This window comes from Mustelus asterias, unplaced genomic scaffold (genome assembly GCF_964213995.1).
Source record: "Mustelus asterias unplaced genomic scaffold, sMusAst1.hap1.1 HAP1_SCAFFOLD_331, whole genome shotgun sequence".
Classification (NCBI taxonomy): Eukaryota; Metazoa; Chordata; class Chondrichthyes; order Carcharhiniformes; family Triakidae; genus Mustelus; species Mustelus asterias.
Window position 1 is genome coordinate 216926 of NW_027590293.1, and position 26332 is coordinate 243257.

A 26332-nucleotide genomic window follows, 5' to 3' on the forward strand; every position below is an offset into this window, starting at 1 on the left:
AAGGGACATTGAGGCTCTGGTCAGGTAAAAGAAGGAAGCAGACTTTGGGTTTCGGCAATCGGGAACAAGTGAATCACTCTGACTGGAAAAAGTGTAAGAAAATACTGAAGAGGGAAATCAGGAGGACAAAAAGAGGGTATGATATGGATCTGGCAGGTAAGATTAAAGAAAATTCCAAGAGGTTCTATAGCTATATTAAGAGTAAAAAGGTGGCTAGAGATAGAAGAGATCCCCTTAAAAATCAGTATGGCCATCTGTGTGTGGAGCCACAGGAGATGGGTGAGATTTTTAATGAATACTTCTCCTCTGTGTTTACTGCGGAGAGCACCATGGGTGCTAAAGAAATAAGGGAAACAAGTAGTGATGTGTTGGGCACACGCATGTTACTTGGGAGGAGGTATCTGCAGCCTTATAAAAGCAAATTACTGCGGATGCTGGAATCTGAAACCAAGAGAGAAAATGCTGGAAAATCTCAGCAGGTCTGGCAGCATCTGTAAGGAGAGAAAAGAGCTGATGTTTCTTGTCTCGATGACCCTTTGTCAAAGCTCTGAAACATCAGTTCTTTTCTCTCCATACAGATGCTGCCAGACCTGCTGAGAATGGGGAGAGAGTGTGTGGGATGGAGATTTACAGCTTTTGGGGAATGAGAGGAAAGAATGTTCCATAGAAATTGTCTGTTCTGAATTTCTATCCTGCACTGACACTGATGACTTTTGTAAACTCATTTTCCAGGATCTTGAAAGAGGAATCACAGGCCGAAATCTCAAACGTCACGTCTAGACGTGACAGATTCGTGTTCCTTGGGACCTCAATATCATCGGACTTTGAATCCAGAAGGAGAAATGATTGTCGAGTCTGTCAATTTGAAAAGATTTGAAATGTCAGTGTGAGTGAAAAAGCATCAACACACTGCCACACTTGAGTGAGAGTGTTCCAATGCACTGACTAAAGAGCTTCAACCAGTTACACAGTCTGAATAAATATCACACCATTCACAGCGGGGAGAGACTGTAATCTTGTTCTGTGTGTGGACAAAGTTTCAACTAATTGCCCACCCAAGAGAGAGGCAAGGACACCTGCACCATGGAGAAACCATGGAAATGTGTGGACTGTGGGAAGAGATACAGAGCCCCATCTCTGCTGGAAGTTCATCGGCGCAGCCACACCGGGGAGAGGCTGTTCACCTGCTTTCAGTGTGGGGAGGGATTCGCTCGGTCATCCAGCCTGCAGACACACCAGCGAGTTCACACTGGAGAGAGGCTGTTCACCTGCTCTGTGTGGGAAGGGATTCACTCGGTCATCCGACCTGCAGAGACACCAGCGAGTTCACACTGAGGAGAGGCCATTCACCTGCTCTCAGTGTGAGAAGGGATTCACTCAGTTATCCCACCTGCAGAGACACCAGCGAGTTCACACTGGGGAGAGGCCGTTCACCTGCTCTCAGTGTGGGGAGGGATTCACTCAGTTATCCAGCCTGCAGACACACCAGCGAGTTCACACTGGGGAGAGGCCGTTCACCTGCTCTCAGTGTGGGGAGGGATTCACTCAGTTATCCAGCCTGCAGACACACCAGCGAGTTCACACTGGGGAGAGGCCATTCACCTGCCCTCAGTGTGAGAAGGGATTCACTCGGTCATTCGACCTGCGGACACACCAGCGAGTTCACACTGGGGAGAGGCCATTCAACTGCTCTCAGTGTGGGGAGGGATTCACGCAGTCATCCCACCTGCGGACACACCAGCGAATTCACACTGGGGAGAGGCCATTCATCTGCTCTCAGTGTGGGAAGGGATTCAGAGTTTCATCCCGGCTGCTGAGACACCAGCAAGTTCACGAGTGATTCCAGGGGTTGGATTCTGCTGTTATTGTTTCTGCTCTCAGTTGCATCCAGGACTGCATTTTGTTCATTCTCACAGTTGGTCAATGGGAAGGGTCAGAGGGTTTCTTTGTGCTGGACTGGCTGGTCTCAGCCTCCAGTGGGCTGATGCTCTTTGAGTCTTTTTGCGAATACCTGGTTTCAAATGTCACAAGGATCACAGAGTGACAGGGTGTTAGGAAGTTTAGAGATATTTAGTCAGAAGAAAACAAAGGTTGGCAGTGCAAAGGTACATTTCTGAATGGAGGGTTGTGACAAGTGACATTCCTCAGGGATCAGTGCTGGGACTTTTGCTGTTTGTAATAGATATAAATGATTTGGAGGAAAATGTAACTGGTTTGATTGGTAAGTTTGTGGACGACACAAAGGTTGGTGGAATTGCGGATAGCGATGGGGACCAGCAGAGGTTACAGCAGGATATAGATCAGTTGGAGACTTGGGCGGAGAGATGGCAGATGAAGTTTAATCTGGACAAATGTGAGGTAATGCATTTTGGAAGGTCTAATACAGATAGGAAATATACAGTAAATGGCAGAACCCTTAAGAGTATTGATAGGCAGAGGGATCTGGGTGTACAGGTATACAGGTCATTGAAAGTGGCAATGCAGGTGGAGAAGATAATCAAGAAGGCATACGTCATAGAACATAGAAAGCCACAGCACAAACAGGCCCTTCGGCCCACAAGTTGCGCTGATCATATCCCTACCTCTCGGCCTATCTATAGCCCTCAATCCCATTAAATCCCATGTACTCATCGGCCGGGGCATTGAGTTTAAAAATTGGCAAGTCATGTTGCAGCTTTATAGAACCTTAGTTAGACCGCACTTGGAATCTAGTGTTCAATTCTGGTCACCACACTACCCGAAGGATGTGGAGTCTTTGGAGAGGGTACGGAAAATATTTATCAGGATGTTGCCTGGTGTGGAGGGCATTACCTATGAGGAGAGGTTGGAGAAACTTGGTTTGTTCTCACTGGAGTGACGGAGGTTGAGGAGGGCAACCTGATAGAAGTCTATAAGATTATGAGGGGCATGGACAGAGTGGATAATCAGAAGCTTTTTCCCAGGGTGGAAGAGTCAATTATGAGGGGCATAGGTTTAAGGTGCGAGGGGCAAGGTTTAAAGGAGATGTACGAGGCAGGTTCTTTACACAGAGGGTGGTGGGTGCCTGGAACTTGTTGCCGGGGAAGGTAGTGGAAGCAGATACGATAGTGACTTTTAAGATGTGTCTTGACAAATATATGAATAGCATAGGAATAGAGGGATATGGTCCCCGGAAAGGTAGGGGTTTTAGTTCAGACGGGCAGCATGGTTGCTACAGGCTTGGAGGGCCAAAGGGCTTGTTTCTGTGCTGTAATTTTCTTTGTTCTTCGTTCTGTTTGGAACATCCCAAATGCCCATCCAATTTCCTTTTTAATTGTTTATTGTCTCCACTTCCTCCACCCTCATAGGCAGCGAGTTTCATGTCATTACCATTCGCTGCATCAGAATATTCTTCCTCACATCTCCCCTCCACTCCCCCCCCCACCCCCACTCCCCCCCCCCCCCACTCCGCCCCCCCCCCCCCCCCCCCACCCCTTGCATCTCTGACCCAAAACAAGAAATCTGTGTCCCCCTCGTCCTTGTCCCTTCAGCAAATGGGAACAGCTTTTCTTTGTCCACCTTATCTAAACCTGTCAGAATCTTGTCCACCTCTATCAAATCTCCCCTCAACCTCCTTTGTTCCAAGGAAAACAACCCCAGCCTGACATTGACAATAAAGAACAAACCAACAGAATATGTTACTGTCTGAATTCAAATGGGAATGTTTAATTTCTGTTTTAAAGATATTGTGAATATATTGTCCTGGACAATAAAGGAATTGGAATAACTCACCTTGGGTGTGGTTGAATGGAATATATCAATCTGGTATCCACCTACAGTCTAGTGAAAGTCTGGAATGTGTACAAAGAACAATACAGCACAGGAACAGGCCCTTCGGCCCTCCAAGCCTGCACCGATCATGTGTTCCTAACTAGACCATCCGTTTGTATCCCTCTATTCCCAGTCTGTTCATGTGGCTATCTTGATGAGTCTTAAATGATCCTAGCGTGTCTGCCTCAACCACCTTGCTTGGTAGTGCATTCCAGGCCCCCACCACCCTCTGTGTAAAATACGTCCCCCGCATATCTGTATTGAACCTTGCCCCCCTTACCTTGAACTTGTGACTCCTTGTGTTTGTCATTTCTGATCTGGGAAAAAGCTTCCAACTGTTCACCCTATCTATGCCCTTCATAATTTTATAAACTTCTATTAGGTCCGCCCCCTCAACCTCCGTCTTTCCAGGGAGAACAACCCTAGTTTACTCAATCTCTCCTCATAGCTAAGACCCTCCATACCAGGCAACATCCTGGTAAACCTTTTCTGTACTCTCTCCAAAGCCTCCACGTCCTTCTGCTAGTGCGGCGACCAGAACTGGACGCAGTATTCCAAATGTGGCCGACCAACGTTCTATATAACTGCAACATCATATGCCAACTTTTATACTCTATGCCCCGTCCAATAAAAGCAAGCATGCCATGCGATCTGTAAATAAACTTTAAATATCTCCAAGAAAAAGCTGTCACCTCATTTATCTCGTCTATACTTCCCCTTTACCAGAATGTTCCATACCCGAATGTATGCATTCCTTTAAACTGCACTTTCCGGAGTTCTGGAGAATCTTTTAAAACATGAAATATACTCATAATATCTTTAAAAAGAAACCGAACATTTCACAGTAACTTCATTGCAGTGTTTATGTAAGTCTAGTTGTGACACTAATAAATAAACTTTAAAAACTTTAAGAATATTTGAAGTCAAAGTTTATTCATTAGTCACAAGTAGGCTTACATTCACACTTATTGCGAAAATCCCTTAGTCGCCACACTCCGACGCCTGCTCTGGCACACTGCGGGAGAATTTAGCATAGCCAATGCACCGAACTAGCACGCTTTTCGACTGTGGGAGGAAACTGGAGCACCCGGAGGAAATCCACGCAGACACAGGGAAAACGTGTAGACTCCGCCCAGACAGTGACCCAAGTTAGGAATCGAACCGGGTCCCTGGCCTATTTGCTACCAAATAAACCATAATATGTCCAATCACAGGTTACATTAAAAAACAAAGGCTGTGTGGAGATTTATAAAAATCAACTGTCTGCTGAAAGGGTTAACTTCTCTGTGGAACCGAGAGAGGCGGGGAGTGGGCAGAGGAAACTTGGCAATTGTGTCAATTTATATAATTTAAAAAACTTCTCTCATGTCATTTTCTTCAATTTTGTTCAAATTTCATCTCTTTTCTCTATCTTTTTTTGAACACCAATTTCAATTTTCAATATTTTCCACTTAATCAGAGTTGAAAGAAATACTTTGTGAAATATGTTGTTAACCGAATCTCAACAATTTTAACTCCGATGGTTTGGAAAGTTGGAACTGGTTTGCTGCCAAACTGCAGCCTGATCTTTCTGTTTTGGGAGCAAATTGTCCTTCACAATTCTAACCTTCAACAACTTAATTTCAAACCCAAATACATTCCTTTCACATTTTAGTACAGTCTGAATTTATTTCAAACAGAAACTCACGGCTGTTCAAATTAAATTAATTTTTATTCCCTTTCCAAACTAATTCTTCGAATCTATGATGCTTTCAAACAACACTCTGCTTCAACAATTATGACTCAAATGTACAGTATTCCTTCAACTGGGCAAACCAACTTGGAGTAAGCGTTGTGGATCATGACGGTGCAAAGGCCATGGCGAACCTCACACACCTGCATTCCCTCATCACACAGGAGAGGCAGAGGAGAGGGAGGAGTGCTTTCAGTGATTCTTTCTTTGGAGAAAACAACTACATCTACTCACTGGTGACTGATGTGTCTCAGGTTGTTTGATTTCAGCTAAACACGGGGAGTGGTCTGCTTCAGGGGAGGTGTCACTTTGTGGCTAAGTTAACTTTCTCAAAGTCCCCATGGCATTTTCTAACTCTTCACTTGATCTGATATTTTCTGACTGTAAATCAATATCTTGTTCCAGAGTTTGGCCGAACAGCAGTAGATTTTTCTGAGCTCCACTCACCCTATCATCTGCCCCCTGTTCCCAATGTAACTGATTGTCCAGGTCAGACGTGCTCTCCTGCCAGCAATCAGCTCCATTCTGCAGCTTATCCACCAGTTCCCTCAACTCTTTATATTTTGTACTCAGCTGTGAGGCAACAGGTTTCCAATGTAACTGGAAATTAATTTATTCTGGACTTTTTCCCACTTGCTGTTTCCTTTCTGAATCTCTTTAGAAAACCTATCAAGGACCCGCTCGTAATCTCCGTCACATTCTTCTCCACCTCCCAGGGTATCTTTTACTCCTGATGCCCTTGACTCCGTTGTCAAACTGTCAGTCACATTGTAGCAGATGCCAAAGCCATTGTTGTATTTGCTTTTTTGAGGATCCCCTAAATGGGGAAATGCTTCGGAAATCAGAAGCACAAAGAGACTTGGGAGTCATTGTTCAAGATTCTCTTAAGGTTAACGTGCAGGTTTAGTTGGCAGTTCGGGAGGCAGATGCAATGTTAGCATTCATGTCAAGAGGGCTAGAATAAAGAGCAGCGATGTACTTCTGAGACTGTATAAGGCTCTGGTCAGACCCCGTTTGGAGTATTGTGAGCAGTTTTGAGCCCCACATCTAAGGAAGGATGTGCTGGTCTTGGAAAGGGTCTGGAGGAGCTTCACAAGAATGATCTCTGGAATGAAGAGCTTGTCGTATGAAGAATGGTTGAGGACTCTGGGTCTGTACTCATTCGAGTTTAGAAGGATGAGGAGGGATCTTATTGAAACTTAGTAGGAAAAAACTAGAACTAGAGGGCACAACCTCAGGCTAAAGGGATGATCCTTTAAAACGGAGATGAGGAGGAATTTCTTCAGCCAGAGAATGGTGAATCTGTGGAACTCTTTGCCGCAGAAGGCTGTGAAGGTCAGTTCATTGAGTGTCTGTAAGACAGAGATAGATAGGTTCTTGATTAATAAGGGGATCAGGGGTTATGGGGAAAAGGCAGGAGAATGGGGATGAGAAAAATATCAGCCATGATTGAATAGCGGAGAAGATTCGATGGGCCGAGTGGCCTAATTTTGCTCCTATGTCTTATGGTCTAAGTTCACAACTCCTTGATTAAAATAAGATACAACAGCCTTCATTCCCCTTCATTATAACTTAAACTTTTTTTAGCCAACTTCCAAAGCCTGATTTTATCGGAAACATCAAGTCTTTGTTGATTTAAAATCCCAAACATGTTGCCAGCTGCAAAATCTTTGTTCTTTGTCTGGGGTTGAGGTGACAACACGATAAAATCCTCACAGTTCTTCCAAATTCCTCCAGGCTCCGCTTAAAATTTACACATTTAACTGGTTCCCATAAATCCTCAATCAAAAACTAAAATAGACACATGAGTTTCCAGGTGATTTACAAAGAAATGAACTGTCTGCTGAAAGGATTAACTTTTCTACAGAACCTAAAGGGGTCGGGAGTGAGCAGAAAAAACTTGGCCCACAATTACTTCACTTTACATATGGTGGGGGTTTTTCTCAGAGGCTAAGTATTGAGCTGAACCCAGTTAATACAAAGATTTGCAAAAGACAGTATACTGGTTAAAGACATTCTTTATTGACCAACACGCGCTGGGAGAAAGGCAGCTGGGAGTCCAACTCCTTTCTAAAGTTACAATACATTGGCCGCGTAGTTATACTATTTTGAAAGTTCATTTCACCCGCCCACTCTGTCATCCTAACTGGATGCTCCAATCATGTTCGTGCACAATATTTACCTTGGCCAATAACATCCGATCTTCTGGAAGAATGGGAATTCATTGGTCTGTAGAATCTGAAAGTTCCTGCCCACTGTTACTTTGCAACTTTCACTTACGTAGGTCCATAGGGTTCAAAGGTTGCTTTCTAACTGACTGTCAGCAACTTCTATTACATAGGTTATAGGGTTCAAAAGTTCCTTTCCACTGTCTGCTGAGCCATCCCTTATAACTCATACTGATAAAAACTGTGCTCTGTGGCTTCACTATTCTGAAAGAATGTGGCCCGTCTCACTCAGCTTTTATCCCATTATGCTTTAGGGCAGTCTGCAGTTTGGCCAAGGTGTACATTTCAGTACAAAAAGTACATATTTAAATCTGAAATACATGTTTAAATTCGATACCAGTGGTTATATGTGTCTCTATGCAGACAGTACCTTTGTATAATATAAATAAGGCACGTTGTGGTCCTTATTCTATGTTAGTCTAAGTCAGTCCACCCTGTTTCAATAACCTTTATTACTTTTTAATCTCAAGGTATTCTGAACCCCTCTGACAAAATAACTTTAAAAAACTTAAAGTTTATAATTAGTCTCAAGTAAGCTTACATTAACACTGCAATGAAGTTACTGTGAAAAATCCCCTCTCTAACAACAAAAGAAACTTGATTTTAAACTTCATCTATTAATTTTTTTGTTATATTCCTCAACCTATTTTAATTTGATCAGTTTTTTGTTAGGGATGGGTAATTTCTGTTCTTTATAAACTGGTTCACTCATTTTGTTAATTCTACATGGGCTCGGAGAATCAGAACCTAGACTCTATCATCCATATCCTTATTCTCCTTTTGTCACCACTTTCTCTCTGTCTTGCAGGAGGATCGTGGGGATTCCAATCAGACCGAATCATTTATTGTAAAAGTAAAACAAAAACAGAAAATGCTGGAAAATCCCAGCAGATCGGACAGCATCTGTAGGGAGAGAATAGAGCCAACGTTTCAAGTCTGGATGACCCTTCATGAGAGCTCCTATGAAGTGTCATCCAGACTCAAAATGTTGGCTCTGTTCTCAAATCATTTTATCGCTAAGTTTCTTGCTCTTAGTTTCCAAAAGACAGGTAAGAAATCTGTCCAGTCCCTACTCGAGCTCTGAATTTTTCACTGGCCATGCTTGGGTTGGATTATAACCATTAGAATCCACTCTTAGAGGTCCACTTTTCAGTCCAGTGCTACTTGGAGTGTACCGTCACTTCACCGACTACCGGTCACAAGTCCCTCACAGTACTTATCACAAATCTAGGATAAAATAATTTCAGCAATGCCTGAGAATGCTTCTTAATCGACTACCTACCACCGTTTGTTGATTGATCAGACCCCCTTTTTACAGATTTGGATATCTCAGCCGCTGAATATCAGCTGGTTATTCATAGATTCATAGAATCCTACAGTGCAGAAGGAGGCCATTTGGCCCATCGAGTCTGCACTGACCACAGTCACACCCAGGCCCTATCCCCCATGCATTTACCCTAGCAAGTCCCCCTGACACTAAGGAGCAATTTCGCATGGCCAATCCACCTAACCCGCACATCTTTGGACTTTGGGAGGAAATCGGGGCACCCGGAGGAAACAGGGACACGGGGAGAATGTGCAGACTCCACACAGACAGTAACTCAAGCCAGGAATCGAACCCGGATCCCTGGCGCTGTGAGGCAGCAGTGCTAACCACTGTGCCATCATGGCACCCAAACTTATGGAATAAGTTTAATTCTAACTCATTCTGTGTAAATATTCTCACAAGGTCCTCTGTTGGGGCCCTGCTAAGCAGCTTTAATGGTCCGTGATTGCAGAAACTGAGCAGTCACAGGAATGTGGTCAAGATAGTCCAGTCCCATAATGCCTCACATTCATCTGCGGTCCTTCAATTATAACAGAATATGTGGCTGTATGTAGCTGCCTCGGCCGTGGTCAACCCCAACCCTGCCTTCCTGAACTGTTACAATGCCTGAGGTGTAAGTACACCCACAGTGCTGTTAGGGAGGGATTTCCAGCTACACATTCCTGACAAGATTCTGATAGGTTTAGATAAGGTGGACAAAGAAAAGCTGTTCCCATTCGCTGATGGGACAAGGACGAGGGGGACACAGATTTAAAGTTTTGAGTCAGAGATGCAGGGGGGAACGTGAGTCAGAATATTCTGATGCAGCGAATGGTAATGACCTGGAACTCGCTGCCTACGAGGGTGGAGGAAGTGGAGACAATAAACAATTACAAAGGAAATTGGATGGGCATTTGGGGGGTTTCAAACAGAAATGCTGACTAAATATCTCTGAACTTCCTCACACCCTGTCACTCTGTGATCCGTGTGAAATTTGAAACCAGGTATTCGCAACAAGACTCAAAGAGCATCAGCCCACTGGAGGCAAAGTCATGAGACCGGCCAGTCCAGCAGAAAGAAACCCTCCGACCCTCCCCATTGACCAACTGTGAGAATGAACAGAATGCAGTCCTGGATGTAATTGAGAGCAGAAACAATAACAGCAGAATCCAACCCCTGGAATCACTCGTGAACTCGTTGGTGTCTCAACAGCTGGGATGAAACTCTGAATCCCTTCCCACACTGAGAGCAGGTGAATGGCCTCTCCCCAGTGTGAACTCGCTGGTGTGTGCACAGGTTGGATAGGTCAGTGAATCCCTTCCCACACTGAGGGCAGACGAACGGTTTCTCCCCAGTGTGAATCCGCTCGTGTGTCCGCAGACTGGATAACTGAGTGAATCCCTTCCCACACTGAGAGCAGGTGAACGGCCTCTCCCCAGTGTGAACTCGCTGGTGTCTTCGCAGGCTGGATGAATCACTGAATCCCTTCCCACACTGAGAGCAGGTGAATGGCCTCTCCCCAGTGTGAACTCGCAGGTGTGTCCGCAGACTCGATAACTGAGTGACTCCTTTCCCACACTGAGAGCAGGTGAATGGTTTCTCCCCAGTATGAACTCGCTGGTGCTTCCGCAGGTTGGATGATTGAGTGAATCCTTCCCCACACTGAGGGCAGGTGAACGGCCTCTCCCCAGTGTGAACTCGCTGGTGTGTCTGCAGGCTGGTTGAATGAGTGAATCCCTTCCCACACTGAGAGCAGCTGAATGGCCTCTCCCCAGTATGAACTCGCTGGTGTGTCTGCAGGCTGGATAAATGAGTGAATTCCTTCTCACACTGAGAGCAGGTGAACGGTCTCTCCCCAGTGTGAACTCGCTGGTGTGTCTGCAAGTTGGATAATTGACTGAATCCCTTCCCACACTGAGAGCAGGTGAATGGCCTCTCCCCAGTGTGAACTCGCTGGTGTGTCTGCAAGTTGGATAATTGACTGAATCCCTTCCCACACTGAGAGCAGGTGAACGGTCTCTCCCCAGTGTGAACTCGCTGGTGTGTCTGCAGGCTGGATAACTGACTGAATCCCTTCGCACATTGAGAGCAGGTGAATGGCCACTCCCCAGTGTGAACCCACTGGTGTGACTGTAGATGGGATGATTGTGTGAATCCCTCCGCACACTGAGAGCAGGTGAACGGCCTCTCCCCAGTGTGAACTCGCTGGTGTGTCCGCAGGTGGGATATTTCACTGAATCCCTTCCCACACTGAGAACAGGTGAATGGCCTCTCTCCAGTGTGACTGCGCCGATGAACTTCCAGTTCTGATGGGGATCTGTATCTCTTCCCACAGTTCCCACATTTCCATGGTTTCTCCATGGTGCAGGTGTCCTTGCCTCTCTCTTTGGTGGACAATCAGTTGAAGCCTCGTTAACACACACACAACACGAGTGCAGTCTCTCCCCGCTGTTAATGGTGTGATCTTTATTCAGGCTGTGTAACTGGTTAAAGCTCTTTAGTCCATGCACTGGAACACTCTCACCCGAGTGTGGCAGTGTGTTGGTCCTTTTCCAGTCACACTGACATTTGAAATCCTTTCAAATCAACAGACTGGACAATCATTTCTCCTTCTGGATTCAATGGCTGATGATATTCAGGTCCCAAGGAATATGACCCTGTCAGATCTAGACGTGATGTTTGAGATTTCGGACTGTGATTCCTCTTTCATTATCCTGTAAAACAGGTTTGCAAATGTCATCAGTGTCAGTACAGGATAGAAATTCAGAACAGACAATTCTAGTTTCTATGGAACATTCTTTCCTCTCTCATTCCCCAAAATCTGTAAATCTCCATCCCACACACTCTCCCTCCATTTTCACTCTGCTGTATCTAATATTCACCCTCCCAATTCCCCTGAAGGTGCTGATTGAATCTGATTGACAGATCCACGCTCACTGCTTCCTGTCCAGCACAGAAATGATAACAAATAGGAATGGCGGTTGGCCACTTGGCCTATCATGCCTTTTAAACCATTCCGGGAGATCATTGGCTCATCTACCTCAGCATCATTCTCCCCACACTAAATCCATCTCCCTTGATTTCTTCAATATCTAGAAACCAATCTCTCTCTCCTGAAAATTCTTGATGACTGAGGCTCCACAGGCCTCCAAGGTAGAGAATTCCAACGCTTCACCACATCCTTGAATCAGGAAATCCCTCGTCATCTTAGCTTTCTCTCCATTTCCCCATATGTTCCCCATAAGCCTTGACAGTCTTCTCAGTCAAGAATCAGTCTAACTCATCCTGGAATATATTTAAATGATTCTCAACCTGCAATGATCCCTGTGGAAAGGAAATTCAAGAATAACAATTGCCTGAGGAAAGTGATGACTGAAAATACATAATGTAGCTACATTTCTATATTACAAGACTATAAATAATAATAAATGTATTTTATTACAGAGTCATAAATAATATATCTAATCTGTATCATATAACAACGCTAGACATGTCTCTGTCCTATATTAATTTACTGTCCCCTTAAATGTCAGTCATCTCCTGGGGAAACCAACCCTTTAATTGTGAACATTAGGAAAGTGACCATCCTTTTAGCCAGACAAATAAATGTGTCAAGCTGAGGGAGCAAAGGATGTCAATGTCTTTAAGAGAGAGAGAGACCTGGGCCAACCTTTCCAGAGTCTGCAGCCTCCCTGGATTCACTTCCTTTCCCTTCAGTTGCTGCAAGTCCCCAATTTCCCCCAGAATGAGAAAAGAACTGGAAAGGGGGAGAAAAGAAAGTGTTTTACTCACAGATGTTGGCCTCTTTTAAGGAGGAAGTTTAAGTCGGTCTGAAGCTCAATCTTCATTCACACAAGGACCAAGAGTCCTTCCGGTGTTCCAACACTCCCCATTGGCCAGCTACGGTGAGAGGCAGTGAGTCGGAAGTGCACATTGGCGGAATTTGGGGAATGCGCATGTGTGGATTTCGGAGGATGCGCGTTATGTGGAATGTGCGGGGCGGGGCCCGGGACAGAGCCGGCGCACTGACCATTGTCTGTCCGGGTCTTCCAGCCTGTCCCATTGGACAACAGCTCAGCGCGGCTGGAGGGCAAAGTCCCGCCCACCCCCACGTGGGGCTCCGCCCCTCATTGTCTGTCTGCGGGGCATTGACCAATGGGAACTCTGGGGGACCGGACGTACTCTGCTCCTCCAGCCAATCACAGCTCCTCATTGTCTGAATGCGGAAGTGGACAATGAGCTTGTTCAGCTGCCCATTCCTGCCCAGCAAAGCTGCTGCTGCTTCTCTCTCTCTGAATGAAGATTGAGCTTCAGACAGACTCAAACTTCCTCTTGAGGCCAACATCTGTGAGCAAAACACTTTATTTTCTCCCCCTTTCTATTTCTTTTCTCATTCTGGAGTTGAATTTTTAACTTCCAGGTCACCACTCGCTGCCTAAATAAAGATCCTCTCTCTCTGAATGAAGATTGAGCTTCAGACAAACTCAAACTTCCTCTTGAGGCCAACATCTGTGAGTAAAACACTTTATTTTCTCCCCCTTTCTATTTCTTTTCTCATTCTGGGGGAAATTGGGGACTTGCAGCAAGTGAAGGGAAAGGAAGTGAATCCAGGGAGGCTGCAGACTCTGGAAAGGTTGGCCCAGGTCTCCCTCGCTCTCTCTTAAAGACATTGACATCCTTTGCTCCCTCAGCTTGACACATTTATTTGTCTGGCTAAAAAGATTATCTCTTTCCCAATGTTCACAATTAAATGGCTGGTTTCCCCAGGAGATGGCTGACATTTCAGGGGACAGTAAATTAAAATCAGAAAGAGATATGTCTAGTGTTTTTATATGGTCCATATCAGATACATTATCTATTGTCTTGTAATAAAATATATTTAATATCTTTTCTTGCTGTGTAATCTTAGCTAGCTTATATATTTCCAGTCATCTCTTCCCTCAGAGTGTTGTACTATCTGGGTTTCTCTTCCTTAAAGACCAGTGAAGGCTGAAGATCATTGAATATATCATTGAGGGGACAAGGGAGTCAAGAGTTATGGGGAAAACAGAGAGAAATTTAAGATGAGGGATTTTTTCACTTCAGGATGTGGTGAAGTTTTGGCATTCTCTACACCAGAACCTTCGTCATAAAGTATGCTCAAGCAGGTGATTGATATATTTCTAGACATTGAAGATATCAAGAGATATGGGGGATAATCTGGCAGAGGTAAATCGGTCAGTGAGCTCATTGAATGGTTCAGCAGGCTCGATGGGCCGAATAGTCAACAGCAGCAACTATTTCTTCGGATCTGTGTCCAGGGCAGGAAGCAGTGAGCATGGGTCTGTCAATCAGCCTGAATTTACAGCTCTTGGGGAATGAGAAAGGAAAGCACATTCCATAGAAACTTGAATTGTCTGTTTTGAATTTCTATCCTGTACTGACAGTGAGATATTTTCTAAATTGTTTTTACAGGATATTGGAAGAGGAGAAATCACTGACAGAAATCTCAGACGTGATGTGCATTTTGGACAAAATCACTCGATCCCTTGGGATGTGAATATCAGAGAAATGTTTGACCGGTCTGTCAACTTCAAAAGATTTTAAACATTAGTGTGGATGGAAAAGTACCAAGACACACATACGCCTGAGTGAGAGTGTTCCAGTGCACTGACTGCGGAAAGAGCTTTCAGCAGTTACACAGCCTGTAAAAAAAACATCCATTCATAGTGGGGAGAAACCGCACACGTGTTCTGTGTGTGTTTCCACGGCTTCAAAGGGTTGTCTGAACTGCAGGGATACAAGGAGACCCAAAACATGGAAAAACCGTGGATATGTGTGGACTGCGGGAAGGGATACAGAGCCCCATCAGAGCTGCAAGCTCATCAACGCATTCATACAGGAGATAGGCCATTCACCTGCTCTTGGTGTGGGAAAGGATTCACTCGCTTATCCACCCTCCAGTCACACCAGCGAGTTCACACTGGGGAGAGGCCATTCACCTGCTCTCAGTGTGGGAAGGGATTTACTCAGTTATCCAGCCTGCAAAAGCACCAGCTAATTCACACCGGGGTGAAACCATTCACCTGCTCTCAGTGTGGGAAGGGATTTACTCAGTTATCCACCTTGCTGACACACCAACGAGTTCACTCTGGGGAGAGACCCTTCATCTGCTCTGAGTGCGGGAAGGGATTCAGTCATTCATCCAGCCTGCAAACACACCAGCGAGGTCACACTGGGGAGAGACCATTCACCTGCTCTCACTGTGGGAAGGGATTCAGTGATTTATCCAACCTGCAGACACACCAGCGAGTTCACACTGGGGAGAGGCCATTCACCTGTTCTCAGTGTGGGAAGGGATTCACTCAGTTATCCACACTGCAGTCACACCAGCGAGTTCACACTGGGGAGAGGCCGTTCACCTGCTCTCAGTGTGGGAAGGGATTCACTCAGTTATCTAACCTGGAGACACACCAGCGAGTTCACAAGTGATCACACGGGTTGGATTCTGCTGTTGTTGTTTCTGCTCTCAATTACATCCAGGACTGCATTTTGTTCATTCTCACAGTTGGTCAATGGGGAGGGTCGGAGGGTTTCTTTCTGCTGAACTGGCCGGTCTCATGACTTTGCCTCCAGTGGGCTGATGCTCTTTGAGTCTTGTTGCGAATACCTGGTTTCAGATTTCACACGGATCACAGAGTGACAGGGTGTGAGGAAGTTCAGAGATATTTAGTCAGCATTTCTGTTTGAAACCCCCCCCAATGCCCATCCAATTTCCCTTGAAATTGTTTATTGTCTCCACTTCCTCCACCCTCATAGGCAGCGAGTTCCAGGTCATTACCATTCACTGCATCAAAATATTCTTCCTCATATCCCCTCACTGCATCTCTGATCCAAAACTTTAAATCTGTGTCCCCCTCGTCCTTGTCCCATCAGCTAATGGGAACAGCTTTTCTTTGTCCACCTTATTTAACCTGTCAGAATCTTGTCCACCTCTATCAAATCTTCCCTCAACCTCCTTTGCTCCAATGGGAACAACCCCAACCTGACATTGACAATAAAGAACAAACAGAATATGTTAATACCTGAAATCAAATGGGAATGTTTAATTTCTGTTTTAAAGATATTGTGAATATATTGTCCTGGACAATAAAGGAATTGGAATAACTCACCTTGGGTGCGGTTGAATGGAATATATCAATCTGGTATCCACCTGCATTCTTGAGAAAGTCTGGAATGTGTAGATGGGATGAATAAGTTGATCACTTTCTCTTGGAAATACTTACATCCTTGTCCATGAACTTTGTTTTAAAGAAATCCACATTTGAAAGTCCGGCCACTACATGAAATATCAGCACCAGAACAGCAGGAGATAAGAAAGACAGACACTCACTTTGATCTTTTCATCAGCACATCTGAGAGTCAAGAATGTGTGACATGATTTTGGGATACGGGTGTGAGTGTGCAGATATGAATAGTTACATGTGAAAAATAGCAAGCCTAAATTCATGGTGCATTGGAGCAAAGAGCGGGTCCCAGTGGTCCCCAACATCTCAGATCCCAGTCTCCAGCCAAGTCGATCCACTCCACATAATATCAAGAAACAGTTGGAGGCACTGGATACTGCTAAGGCAATGGGCCCTGATAACATTCCAGACTTGTGCTCCAGAACTTGCCGGTTCCATAGCCAAGCTCTTCCAGTACAATTGCAACACTGGCATCTACCCGGCAATGTGGAAAATTGTCCTGAACACAAAAAGCAGGACAAACCCAACCCGGCCAAATACCGCCCAATCAGCCTACTCTTGATCATCAGTGAAGTGATCATCGCTGTTCCTTCGCTGTCGCTGGGTCAAATCCTGGTATTCCCTCCCTAACGGCATTGTGGGTCAACCCACAGCACATGGACTGCAGTGATTCAAGAGGCAGCTCACCACCACCTTCTCAAGGGCAACTAGGGATGGGCAATAAATGCTGGCCTCACCAGCAATGCCCATGTCTCACAAATGAATTAAAAAAAGATGAGTAGTTAGTCCTGGGAATGGTTCAGCGAAGGGTTCCCTGCTATTCGAAACCCCAGGAAGGTGCCGTCCGTGCTTCTCAGAGGCAGTGACTGTTTCTCTGTCAGCCCCAGGATTTCACATTGTCGTCCACTTCTCTTGGATCAATCACTGACTTGAAAGTGTGGAGTTGGTAGAGTTTCATTGATGAGTAAACTTGACCCGATCAGTTTCTAAAAGTTGCTTATAATCAATAAACTTTGACACAATTGACTGATTTGGTGTCTGAGTCTTTGCTTGATGGTTATATCTCTGCCAAATTCAAACCCTTTAAAAGGACAATTTGGGTTCTATAATTGGGCAGCGTACAGCCAAATTGGAACAATGTAACAGATCAAAAATAAACCTTTTTTAAACTGATAATGTCTTTGTAACAATCAGCAGCCCCAGCCTCTCCTGAGGGTTAAATGCTCTCAGTTCTGGGATTATTCTTGTGACTTTTTTTGCCCCTTCTCCAGTGCCTTTATTTCTACAGTGGTTAGCACTGCTGCCTCACAAATCCAGGGAGACGTGTTTGATTCTGGCCTTGGGTGACTGTTTGTGTGAAGTTTGCACATTTTCCCTGCAGGTGCTCCGGTTTCCACCCACAGTCCAACGATGTGCAGGTTAGGTAGATTAGCTATGGCAAATATGCGGGGTTCGAGGCTCGGGTGGAATAGACCTGGCTGGGATGAACTTTTGGAGAGTCAGTACAGACTCAATTGGGCTGAATGGCCTCCTTCCGCACTGGAGGGATTCTATGATTCTAAATGGAGATCACAACTGTTGACAGTATTCCCAGTGTAGTATAATCGCGTTTCTAATCAAGTCGAACATAACCTCCCTGCTGTTCGATTCTATCCCTCGAGAATGGAACTCTATATGTGGGCCTCAAACTTTAGGGAAGATGTGAAGTTCTTAGAGAGGATGCAGAGGAGATTTGCGAGAATGGCACCTCGCATCCTTAAAAAGTACCTGGATCAGCACTGGGCAAGTCAGAACAGTTAAGACTATGGGCCAGGTGCGGGTAAATGGGATTAGGCGGGAAGTCAGGCGTTTCTTGCGTGTCGGTGCAGTCTCGATGGGCTGAAGGGCCTTTTCTGCATTGTACGATTCTATGATGAGGCAGTTCAGTTGGTTGGAGAGACTGGAGCTGCTGAAATTTCTCTCTTTAGATCAGTCAGACATCAGGGCTTGGAATGTGGCCATTCGGGCCACTGATTCAATGCTGGCTCTCTGCAGAGCAAACCTTTACCCTGTTCTATAGACATATCCATGCTCATGCTTCCTGTCCTGGATGAGCAGAAACTGATAGCCAAGTTCCGCACACATGAGGACGGCCTCAACCGGGATCTTGGGTTCATGTCACACTATCTGTAACCCCCACAGCTTGTCTGGACTTGCAGAATCTCACTGGCTGTCCTGTCTTTAACCTGTGCTTAATGCTCCCTCCATTCACATTGTACTTTTAAGACTTGATTATCTGTAAAGACTGCATTCCAATCATTATTCTGTAAATTGAGTTTGTGTCTCTGTGCCCTGTTTGTGAGCATTTCTCCACTCCACCTGACGAAGTGGCAGCACTCCGAAAGCTAGTGGCATTTGCTACCAAATAAACTTGTTGGACTTTAACCTGGTGTTGTTAAACTTCTTACTGTGTTTATCCTGTCCTGGACACAGAGAGCTGGAAATCCCCATGCAGGCGGCCAGACAGATATATGTCTATCTGACTGGACTAACAATGTGTGGAATGTACAGACTGGGGGGGGGGGGGGGGGCGGGGCTCCCGGGTCCGCACGCCTGAACCCGGAGACGTCACCGCGGAGCAGAGTGATTGCTATTGGCTGATTCAGGCAGGGCTCCATTGTGCCGTCACAATGACTCAGAGGGGCGTTCCCAGCACACAGTGTCCCATTGGCAGCAATATCACTGGTTACAGAAGCGGATTGGACACCAGCTCAGCGCAGCAGGCGGTCAAAGCCCCGCCCACCCCCACGTGAGCCCGGGTTCCGCCCCCTTATTGTCTACATGCGGCAGATTGACCAATGGGAACGTGTGGAGGACCGGATGGACGCTGGTCCTCCAGCCAATCAGAGTCCGGCACTTGTGTGCATGGCCGCATGGAGCTTCCTCCATTGTTGCTCCTCTCGCTCTGGATGAAGATTGAGCTTAAAACAGACTAATATTGTACTGGAGCTACATTATATATTTCCAGTCATTCATCTCTTGCCTATTCGAGTCTTTGGATTTCTTCTCCACAGGGATCAGTGGAGGCTGAGGGTCATTGAATATATTCCAGGGTGAGTTAGACTGATTTTTGATTGATAAAGGAGTCAAGCGCTTTGGGGAACAGGTGGAAAATGGAGAGAAAGTTAAGATGAGGAGGGATTTCCTCACTCAAGAATGTGGTGACGTTTTGGAATTCTGCACCCCAGAGGACTGTGGAGCCTCAGTCATCAAGAATTTTCAAGCTGGAGATTGATAAATTTTGAGATATTGAGGACATTGGGTGATCTGGGAGATAATGTGGGAAATGGCGCTGAGGTAGATCAGCCAATTCCCAATGAATGGTTGAGGCAATTTGATGGGCTGAATGGCCAACTGTTGCTTCTATTTCTTATGATTTCTATGTGCTGGAGTGGAAGCAGTGAGCATGGATCTGTCAATCCGCCTCAATCAGCACCTTGAGGAGAATTGGAAGGGGTGAATATTAGATACAGCAGAGTGAGAATGGAGGGAGAGTGTGTGGGATGGAGATTCACAGCTTTTAGAACATAGAAACATAGAAAAACTACAGCACAAAACAGGCCCTTCGGCCCCACAAGTTGTGCCGAACATATCCCTACCTTTTAGGCCTACCTGTAACCCTCCATCCTTTTAAGTCCCATGTACTCATCCAGGAGTCTCTTAAAAATCCCGATTGATTTTGCCTCCACCACCACTGATGGCAGCCGATTCTACTCGCCCACCACCCTCTGTGTGAAAAACTTCCCCCGAACATTTCCCCTGTACCTACCCCCCAGCAGGTATGGGGAATGAGAGAGGAAAGAATGTTCCATAGAAACTAGAATTTTCTGTTCTGAATTTCTATTCTGTTCTGACACTGATTACTTTTTAAAACTTGTTTTACAGGATATTGAAAGAGGAATCACGGGCAGAAATCTCAAAAGTCACGTCGAGACATGACAGTCATATTCCTTGGGAGCTAAATATCATCGGCCTTTGAATCTAGAAGGAGAAATGATTGTACAGTCTGTCGATTTGAAAAGATTTCAAACATCACTGTGACTGGAAAAGCACCAACACACCAACAGTGTTCCAGTGCACTGACTAAAGAACTTTAAACACAGCCTGAATAAATATCACACCATTCGCAGCTGGGAGAGACTGTACTTGTGTTCTGTGTGTGGATAAGGCTGCAACTGAGGCAAGGACACCTGCACCATGGGGAAACCATGGAAATGTGTGGACTGTGGGAAGGGATATGGAGCACCATCTAAGCTGGAAATTCATCGGCGCAGCCATACTGGGGAGAAGCCATTCATCTGCTCTCAGTGTAAGAAGGGATTTAATCAGTTATCCAGCCTACAGATGCACCAGCGAGTTCACACTGGGGAGAGACCATTCACCTGCTCTCAGTGTGGGGAGGGATTCATTCAGTCATCCAGCCTGCAGACACACTAGCGAGTTCACACTGGAGAGAGGCCGTTCACATGCTCCCAGTGTGGGGAGGGATTCACTCGGTCAGCCCACCTGCAGAGACACCAGCGAGTTCACACTGGGGACAGACCGTTCATCTGTTCTCAGTGTGGGAAGGGATTCACTCAGTCATCCCACCTGCAGAGACACCAGCGAGTTCACACTGGAGAGAGACCATTCACCTGCTCTCAGTGTGGGGAGGGATTCACTCAGTCGTCGCACCTGCGGACACACCAGCGAATTCACACTGGAGAGAGACCGTTCACCTGCTCTCAGTGTGGGCAGGAATTCACTCAGTCAGCCGACCTGCAGAGACACCAGCTACGTCACACAGGGGAGAGGCCGTTCACCTGCTCTCAGTGTGGGAAAGGATTCACTTTGTCAGCCCACTTGCAGAGACACCAGCGAGTTCACACTGGGGAGAAACCATTCACCTGCTCTCAGTGTAGGAAGGGATTCATTCAGTCATCAGAGCTGCGGATACACCAGTGCGTTCACACTGGGGAGAGGCCGTTCACCTGCTCTCAGTGTGGGAAGGGATTCACAGTTTCATCCCAGCTGCTGAGACACCAACAAGTTCACGAGTGATTCCAGGGGTTGGATTCTGCTGTTGTTTTTTCTGCTCTCAATTACATCCAGGACTGCATTTTGTTCATTCTCACAGTTGATCCATGGATTGGGTCAGAGGGTTTCTTTCTGCTGGACTGGCTGGTCACATGACTTTGCCTCCAGTGGGCTGATGTTCTTTGAGTCAAATGTCACAAGGATCTCAGAGTGACAGGGTGTTAGGAAGTTCAGAAATATTTAATCAGGAGAAGACAGAGGGTTGCAGTGAAATGATGCGTTTCTGAATGGAGGGCTGTGACTAGTGGTGTTCCTCAGGGATCAGTGCTGGGACCTTTGCTGTTTGTAATATATATAAATGATTTGGAGGAAAATGTTTGATTGGTAAGTTTGTGGACGACACAAATGTTGGTTGAATTACGGATAGTGATGAGGACCGTCAGAGGATGCAGGAGGATTAAGTTGGAGACTTGGGTGGAGAGATGGTAGATGGAGTTTAATCTGGACAAATGTGAGGTAATGCATTTTGGAAGGTCTAATACAGATAGGAAATATACAGTAAATGGCAGAACCCTTAAGAGTATTGATAGGCAGAGGGATTTGGGTTTACAGGTACACAGGTCACTGAAAGTGGCAACGCAGATGGAGAAGGTCATCAAGAAGGCATACGGCATGCTTGCCTTCATCGGCCGGGGCATTGAGTTTAAAAATTGGCAAATCATGTTGCAGCTTTATAGAACCTTAATTAGGCCACACTTGGAATATAGTGCGGCATAATTATATAGTGCAGCATGAACTCTGTCCATGCCTCTCATAATCTTGTAGACTTCTATCAGGTCACCCCTCAACTCCGTTGTTCCAGTGAGAACAAACCACGTTTCTCCTCGTAGCTAATGCCCTCCATACCAGGCAACATCCTGGTAAATCTTTTCTGTACCCTCTCCAAAGCCTCCACATCCTTCTGGTAGTGTGGTGACCAGAATTGAACACTATATTCCAAGTGCGGTTCTAACTAAGGTTCTATAAAGCTGTAACATGACTTGCCAATTTTTAAACTCAATGCCCCGGCCAATGAAGGCAAGCATGCCGTATGCCTTCTTGACTACCTTCTCCACCTGCATTGCCACATTCAGTGACCTGTGTACCTGTACACCCAGGTCCCTTTGCCTATCTATACTTTTAAGTGTTCTGCCATTTACTGTGCATTTCCTTTTTGGATTAGACCTTCCAAAATGCATTACCTCACATTTGTCCGGATTAAACTCCATCTGCCATCTCTCCGCCCAAGTCTCCAACTGATCTGTATCCTCTGATGGTCCTCATCGCTATCTGCAAATCCACCAACCTTTGTGTCGTCAGCAAACGTACTAATCAATCCAGTTACATTTTCCTCCAAATCATTTATATATATTACAAACAGCAACGGTCCCAGCACTGATCCCTGAGGGATGCCACTTGTCACAGCCCTCCATTCAGAAACGCACCCTTCCACTGCTACCCTCTGTCTTGTTTGACCAAGCAGTTTTGTATCCACGTAGCCAGCTCACCTCTGATCCCATGCGACTTCACCTTCTGCACCAGTCTGCCATGAGGGACCTTGTCAAGAGCCTTACTGAAGTCCATGTAGACAACATCCACTGCCCTACCCTCATCAATCATCTTCGTCACTTCCTCGAAAAACTCGATCAAGTTAGTGAGTCACGACCTCCCCTTCACAAAACCATGTTGCCTCTCACTAATACGTCCACTTATTTCCAAGTGGGAATAAATCCTATCTTGAAGAATCCTCTCCAATAATTTCCCGACCACTGAAGTATGGCTCACCGGCCTGTAATATCTGGATTATTCTTGCTACCCTTCTTAAACAAAGGAACAGCATTGGCTATTCTCCAATCCTTTGGGACCTCCCCTGTAGCCAGTGAGGATACAAAGATTTCTCTCAAGACCCCAGCAATTTCTTCACTTGCCTCTCTCAGTATTCTGGGGTATATCCCATCAGGCCCTGGGGACTTGTCTACCTTATTGTTTCTCAAGAACCCCAATACCTCCTCCTTTTTGATCTCAACATGACTCAAACTATCTACACATCCTTTCCCAGACTCATCATCCACCAAGTCCTTCTCTTTGGTGAATACTGACGCAAAGTACTCATTTAACACCTTGCCCATTTCCTCTGGCTCCACACACAGATTCCCTCCCTTGTCCTTGAAAGGGTCAACCCTCTCCCTGGCTACCCTCTTGCTCTTTATATATGTATAAAAGGTCTTGGGATTTTCCTTAATCCTGTTGGCCAAGGCTTTTTCGTGACCCCTTTGAGCCCTCCTTACTCCTTGCTTAAGTTTCTTTCTACTTTCCTTGTATTCCACACTTGCTTCGTGTGTCCCCAGCCTCCTAGCTTTGACAAATGCTTCCTATTTCTCTTTGACTAGACTCACAATATCTCTTGTTATCCAAGGTTCCCAAAACTTGCCATACTTATCCTTCATCCTTACAGGAATGTGTCGGTCCTGAATCCCTATCAACTTACACTCTCCTTATAACTCAAACCATCAAGTCCCGGTAACATCCTGATAAATCTTTTCTGCACTCTTTCTAGTTTAATAATATCCTTTCTATAATAAGATGACCAGAACTGTACACAGTATTCCAAGTGTGGCCTTACCAGTGTCTTGTACAACTTCAACACGACATCCTAACTCCTGTGTTCAATGTTCTGACCAATGAAATCAAGCATGCTGAAAGCTTTCTTCACCACTCTGTCCACCTGTGACTCCACTTCCAAGGAGCTGTGAACCTGTACCCCTCGATCTCTTTGTCCTGTAACTCTCCCCAATGCCCTACCATTAACTGAGTAAGTCCTGCCCTGGTTCGATCGACAAAATGCATCACCTCGCATTTATCTAAATTAAACTCCATCAGCCATTTGTCAGCCCACTGGCCCAATTGATCGAGATCCTGTTGCAATCCTGGATAACCTGCTTCACTGTCCATCAATCTTGGTGTCATCTGCAAACTTACTCACCAAGCATGCTAAAGTGTCATCCAAATCACCAATATAAATGACAAATAACAGGGGACCCATTACTGATCCCTGAGGCACACCACTGGTCACAGGCCTCCAGTTTGAAAAACAACCCTCTACAACCACCCTCTGGCTTCTGTCATCAGGAAGCCAATTTTGTATCCATTTATCTACCTCACCCTTGATCCCGTGCAACAACCTACCATGCGGTACCTTGTCAAAGGCTTTGCTGAAGTCCATGTTGACAACATCAACTGCACTGCCCTCATCTACCTTCTTGGTTACCCCTTTAAAAAAGTCAATCAAATTTGTGAGACATGATTTTCCACTCACAAAGCTATGCTGACTGTCTTCAGACAAGAAGGGCCAAAAGGCCTGTTTCTGAGCTGTAATTTTCTATGGTTCTATGACTGTAACACTACATTCTGCACTCTCTCGTTTCCTTCTCTATGAATGATATGTTTTGTCTGTATAGCGCGCAAGAAACAATACTTTTCACTGTATGTTAATACATGTGACAATAATAAATCAAATCAAAGTTAGAATATAACAAAAACAATTCGCATAACTTTTACCAATTACATGACTTAAACATGACACAGTTTATTTCCTAAAGCTAGCTATCTCTGTTGTTCTAATGTAAAGCGATACACCATAGACATGGAACTTTCTTTAGAATTGGCACAAGAGCGGGTGTGCTTACATGGTGCTGGATGTTCAGCTTTTTGGCGTTTCTGGACAGAAGTACAGGCAGCAATTTTCAGAGAAGGATATATCCTCAAAAGAGCAAAACCTCAGAAGCAGGTCCAGCCTCCAGACCCCAGAAAAGGAAAAGGATACCTCTCCCTCTGCAGCTTCCAAAGCAGCAACTCTCATACAAGAGAATCTCCAAAAAGAAACTTATCTCCTGGCAGATTCCAACTTCAGAGGGGAAAGGAGAGCGACTTCTCTCTCTAACTAAGATGATCAGAGGATAAGATAGGGTGGATAGTGAGAGCCTTTTTCCTCGGATGGTGATGGCTAACACGAGGGGACACAGCTTTAAATTGAGGGGTGAGAGATATAGGACAGATGTTAGAGGTAGGTTCTTTACTCAGAGAGTAGGAAAGGCGTGGAATGCCCTGCCTGCAGCAGTAGTGGACTCGTCAACATTAAGAGCATTCAAATGGTTATTGGATAAACATATGGCTGATATTGGAATAGTGTAGGTTAGAGGGGCTTTAGATTGGTTTCACTGGTCGGCGCAACATCGAGGGCCGAAGGGCCTGTACTGCGCTGTAATGTTCTATGCTCTAACTCCTAATCAGTCCTTGCATCTCGAAATGCCGTTAGATCCTCTCTCTCAAAATACCTTCAAACAACTTACCCAGATGTGAATCACACCGGCCTGTAGTTCCCAGGCTTTTCTCTGCAGCCCTTTTTAAACAAAGGCACAACATTTTCCACCCTCCAATCTCCAGGCACATCACCTGTGATTATCGATGATTCAAATTTCTCTGCTCGGGGACCCACAATTTTCTCCCTTGTCTCCCAAAGTGTCCTGGGATACACTTCATCAGATGCGAGGGATTTATCTACCTTGATGCACTTTAAGATTTCCAGCACCTCCTTCTCTGTGATATGTACACTCCTCAGGACCTCACTATTTATTTCCCCGAGTTCCCGAAACATCCATGCTTTTCTCAACAGTAAATACTGATGAGAAATATTCATTTAGGATCTCACCCATCTCTTGTTTTATGTGGATGTTTGTCGATGTGTTTTATCATTGTTTTGGGCTACATTTGTTAAGGTTTATCTTTCTGGGGTTTAACCTTACCTTGAGTATTTAATTCAAGGCATTCCTGGAAGTTTAAAAACAGAACCACAAGAACGCTTAAGGAATTTATTTTGGTTATTGTTGTTGTAAAGCACATGCTAAGATCCTCTGCTTGTGTCTGTATGATATTTGTGTGTTGAATGCTTCAAGCTTTG

General features: G+C 45.4%; 1 protein-coding gene and 1 pseudogene across 1 annotated transcript in view; one reads left to right on the plus strand and one right to left on the minus strand.

The window, feature by feature from the left end:
- Positions 1–11593, minus strand: part of LOC144486394 (uncharacterized) — a 159061-nt gene extending 147468 nt beyond the window's left edge. Inside the window, 2 exon segments of the mRNA XM_078204430.1 lie at positions 6219–6224; positions 10350–11593. Of these exon segments, the coding sequence (XP_078060556.1) occupies positions 6219–6224; positions 10350–11416 (1073 nt within the window). The 5' untranslated portion in view covers positions 11417–11593.
- Positions 11594–13288: 1695 nt separating this feature from the next.
- On the plus strand, positions 13289–21360 carry LOC144486395 (uncharacterized; annotated as a pseudogene).
- Positions 21361–26332: the final 4972 nt, after the last annotated feature.